The sequence below is a fragment of the Pygoscelis adeliae genome, unplaced genomic scaffold (genome assembly GCF_000699105.1).
Source record: "Pygoscelis adeliae isolate BGI_AS28 unplaced genomic scaffold, ASM69910v1 Scaffold168, whole genome shotgun sequence".
Lineage (NCBI taxonomy): Eukaryota > Metazoa > Chordata > Aves > Sphenisciformes > Spheniscidae > Pygoscelis > Pygoscelis adeliae.
The window spans coordinates 2,225,347-2,230,203 of record NW_008825566.1 but is presented as its reverse complement, the minus strand read 5'-3'; the positions used below and the strand labels follow the sequence as shown (position 1 = coordinate 2,230,203).

The 4,857-nt window shown below is 36.4% G+C and overlaps 1 protein-coding gene across 1 annotated transcript in view; it reads right to left on the bottom strand.

Moving 5' to 3' along the window:
- ROCK2 (Rho-associated, coiled-coil containing protein kinase 2) overlaps nt 1–4,857 on the bottom strand; it is a 63,355-nt gene that overhangs the window by 18,883 nt on the left and 39,615 nt on the right. The window contains 5 exon segments of the mRNA XM_009332484.1: nt 837–906; nt 2,122–2,306; nt 2,727–2,887; nt 3,944–4,103; nt 4,814–4,857. The exon segment at nt 4,814–4,857 is cut by the window's right edge and continues 27 nt beyond it. Of these exon segments, the coding sequence (XP_009330759.1) occupies nt 837–906; nt 2,122–2,306; nt 2,727–2,887; nt 3,944–4,103; nt 4,814–4,857 (620 nt within the window).

Genomic DNA, 4,857 nt, shown 5'->3' with positions numbered 1-4,857 from the left:
CCCTCCCCCTGAGGAGGAAGGAGAAGCAGAGACAGTGTGTGATGAACTGAATGCAACCCCCATTCCCCGTCCCCCTGTGCTGCTGGCAGGGAGAAGGTAGAGAATTTGGGAGTGAAGTTGAGCCCGGGAAGAAGGAAGGGGTGGGGAGAAAATGTTTTAAGGTTTAGTTTTTATTTCTCATTATCCTACTCTGATTTGATTGGTAATAAATTAAATTAATTTTCCCCAAGTCGAGTCTATTTTGCCCCTGACGGTAATTGGTGAATGATCTCTCCCTGTACTTATCTTGACCCGTGAGCCTTTCGTTATATATTCTCTCCCCTATCTAGCTGAGGAGGGGAGTGATAGAGTAGCTTTGGTGGGCACCTGGCATCCAGCCCAGGTCAACCCACCACAGATCTCTACCAAGTTTGGCTGTAATGCAAAAATTTCCTTCCAAGCCTTAAACACGTGTTTTGTCACACCATGTGATTCTGAGAATACAGCTCTTCTCTTCCATGCAGCATGGACGAGATGCTGAATGCAAAAGGCTTGAAACATGCAGAAAATTCTTTACACTGGGGGAAAATGAGCTGCTTGACTCCTCCCTCCCTCTAAACCGAGTTTGGGACTCCCTTCCAAAGCTGGGACATTTCTTAACACGAACACTTTCACGCTGCTCAGTAATTAAGAACAAGGAGTGATGACAAGGCTGCAGACAAGACTAAAGACAGACACAAGAAAAAGGATTAGCTTTAGGTTAGAGATGTGAAACACCTGATGGCTAAGGAAGAAGAAAAGCTAACCTTGTACTTAGCAAACAGATTAGTATAAAAATAAAGCAGCATAAAACATACCGAGAAATACTGTTCAGCTTCAAGTTGGTCTTGAAGCTCTTTCATTTGTCCATCTGCATCTTGACGTTCCCTAGAAAGGAATAACATACTTTAAAAGAAAAGATATGAAGATATTCCAAACCAGTAAATAGAAAAGACAGCATTCACACTCTTAAGATTTTCAGTCATTTCCTGACGAAAGTATGGTCAGCAATTAAACCTGAGGCTTCCTCTGGGTACCAGCTCTCTTTTTCACTTGCACAGCTGAGAAAATTGCACTAACAAGAAGTCAGTTTAATACTGTTAAACACACTAACTACAACAGTGTCACACAGTTTAACCGGTAAGAGACACTGATAAAGCAAACGGCCACCAACAAAATCTTATTTCCATGTAAAATGTCACTGATCTGAGAGATTGTTTTGGGTCTCTTGTTTGCTACAGCTCAGTCTGTGAAAACATGTCTGTATTCTTTGACACACATAATTTCTTTAATTCATCTGTTATTAAAACAACTCAGAAGGTCAATTAGTCAGTCCATAACAAAGAACAGTAATGTAGCAGAAGAGATTTCTGCCAGTGTTTCACATTACAGCAACCGTCACACGTAGCCGCCTTCTAGATGAGTAACTGCCTCTTGCTGACAGAAAATAGAAAGCACAAGGAGATAAACCATCAGAAGTCATAAAGGAGCTAAGAATGAGATTCATCTGATATATGTGCTAAACTTCTCTTTTCATTCAAAAGGATGTTCTTTATGTTAAAAAATAAATATTTACTTATTATCAGGTGCAAATATTGCTTGAAGAACTGCTGGGATTTAACACAATTCCTATTTGAAGGCCCAACAGATGTGTTTAAACATCTTTAGTACTGGATATTTCCAATGGTTACGCTTCACAGCTCTGTATTAGTATTCATTTCCAACTCTAATAAGCTCTCCTGGACTAATAATGCCAGTAACTTTCCTCTTAACTGAAGTCCTACGTAATTAAAAAAAAAAAAGTACCTAGACTTTCTATTAAATAAGTGTTTCTCTGAAGTCCTCACACTCTTGTTTTTAAGCTGGGTTTTTTAAGCTTTTCAGGATAACAAACATTTTTTACTACAAATCTATACATTGCCGAATCACTAGGGCAAATCTCAACTAGAGTCACTGTAAATTATTTTAAACAACAATTAAGTTTTGCACTGTAGGATAGCATATTCTGTGTAGCAGATTTTTAAAATTAATATTGCTCTCAGCTTTTGCCAAAAAAATACACATCAGTAACATTATTAAAAAATATAGAGCAACTCTGCGTACTTGCGGAGTTCGTTATTTTGTTTTTCCAGACTTAATTTGATTTCCTGAAGGTGGTTGTTCTCCTGTTTTAACTGCTTCTCTGACATTTTCAAGGTGTTGACCTGTTGCGTTTGCATCTTGAGGTCATTTTGAGTGAGACAGCGCTTCTGTGTTTCTTGCTCTATTTTTAATGTCAGGTTTTTTACCTGAAAAATAAACAGAAACCTGTGAATTTTACAGACCTACACAGGAAAGCAACATTTAAATAGTGTCTCTTACTGACTTCCTCTACACTTTTGTACAACGTGCTCACATCTTTTGATAAGTCAAAGCTGTTTCCTGAATAAAGGCATTAGCACACAATAAATAAGCCAGTTTTTCCCTGTCAATCTCACAGCATTTTACATTCCAGAAGAAAAACTTTTTAAGATAGATAACACTGAAATATTTCAGAAAAACAAAACCACATTCTGTAAAGTAGACTTTTTAAAGCTCCAAATACAGAGAAGGAAAAATTCGCTGCCATTTTCATTTACAAACATTCCTAAGTATAGCTATAACAGGGAAAATATTACGACATTGAAAACCAGGTTCCACTCAAGACTCCTTTTGTCATTGTTCCTTACATCTTCATTTAGTATATCCTTTTGCCTAAGAAGCTCATTGATTTTCTGTTGTGATTGTTTGAGATCACAGTCCAACATGGAGCGCTGCTTTTCAGCTTCTAACAACCGATTTTCTACTTTTTGCTTTAAAGCTCGCTCTTCCAGAAGTTTCTTCTCCATTTCTGCGAAGCAAGAGATTTAAGACATCAGTCAGTGTAAACCAGGGGATTCTGGAGGGCTAGGGGAGGAGGAGGTCTATCCCATATTAACAATAAGCAACATGTTTAACCTTTTAACGCTGAAGAGAAAGATTGCTTCATTGTGTGAAAGAGTGATTCATTAAAATTTTCACAGTAAACCCACTCCCAGAGGATGCTTTTGCAAGCATTCCTGACTGATAGCTATTTCCTACTTTTGAGTTTCAAGGTAACTCCAGTTTATCTGCAACACTGAGGTGGATAAAAGGGTGGATTTTTAAAAATAATCCATCTAAATCTACTGAAGTGTTGCTTTGACTATGACAATTTGAAATCATTTAAAGAGTTAAAGCTGTTTGGGAATGTGATACGCCAAGTAATTCAGCCATGACTGCTGAAACATTTGTGCTTCTTTTGAACATCTGGAAGGACAGGATCTGTAGGTAGCTTTTTAAGTAGTTGCAATAAACGTATGCCATTTAATTCCAAATTAAGAGCCATCTTCTGGAATTGTTTGGCAATTATCCCTCTCTCCAAGAGATTTCAATTGTCATGAGATGCACCAGAATATGCACGGTGACTACGGAAGCCTAGCAAAGGCTTTGCTATTTCTAACTCTATCTGGTCTACATATTTAAATTGTTAAGTTGCTGACTTGTATTTTTTTTTTTTTAAAAAGACACAACAAGGTATGAGTACACTGAGTAAGAACACAGATAAGCTCTTTACAAAAATGTTTCAAGCCGTTTTAGTAATATAAGTTTAAGAACAATTAATTCAGAATACACTAGCACAGAACATGAATTAGTTGTGTGTGCAATGGAGAACGCGTTTTACTCCGAGACTAAAACAGTGAGTCTTTCACCTAGCAAAGCAAGGACAAAGGGACTATGACTGATTTTTACGACATTAATTACCTTTAAAAAGAACAGGGGAATCAAGGAAAAAAGCCCACACTTAGGCTTCCACTAGTATTAAAAGATTATATTACCTACTTTGTATAATTTACATCTAGGTCCAACTATGATGTCAAATATATACCTTTCATGGCTTCAGATTTTGCTTCCTCTATAGACTCATAAATCTTATTTTTGTCTGCTAATCGTGCTTTTGTGGCTTTATGTTCAGCTTCTTCTTGTTCAAGGTTCTGCTGCATAACTTTGAATTTATATGTCATATCTATTTCCATGTTGCTCTTTTCCTGTTCAAGAAGAAATTACATCGAAATAAAACATTAAATACATCAGGTTAAAGAAAAAATTTCAGCCAACAGTAACATGCTGCTTGGTTAAAGAAAAAAATTTCAGCCAACAGTAACATGCTGCTTGGAAGTATGCTAAGAGTAGAAGAGACAGCTCAGACTCAAGGGAGCTAACGGAGAACTCATTTCTACAAATGTTTTTCTATGGATGGCAAAGTCCTCCAAAAATGCACAATGACATCCCCAGTTGCAAACAATTATAGAATCAGTGCTTTAACAACCAACATTCTGTAATAAGAGCGGCTCAGAGATTAAGTTTACTGGAGAATGTTTTCAATACTTCCATTTTAAATGACAAATTTGTCAAAAAATTTGCAGAAGCTTTTTTATTTTTGGCAATACCGAGAGTTAAAAAAAAAAAAAATCAAGTGAAATTAAGTGTTACTTCTGCACTGTTAAGCTACACACTGGAGTACATGTACTTTAGAAGTATAATGTATTATGATCTTAAGGGATCATAAATGGGGAAATGCTGTCTTTTTTTCCCCAAGCAAAAACAACAAACAAAAAAAATCAAAGAAAAAGAATAAACACTGAAAACAAGGCTTATTTTTTGCATAGATTTTATCTCCATGTCTTAAGTAATAAAAGTGCAAATTTAAAAATTCCGTAAGAATGTAACACCAATGTTCACTTAGAAGTGCTGTTACCTTTTCTAAATCCGTAAGTTTTTCCTGCAATTGTCTCTTCTCCG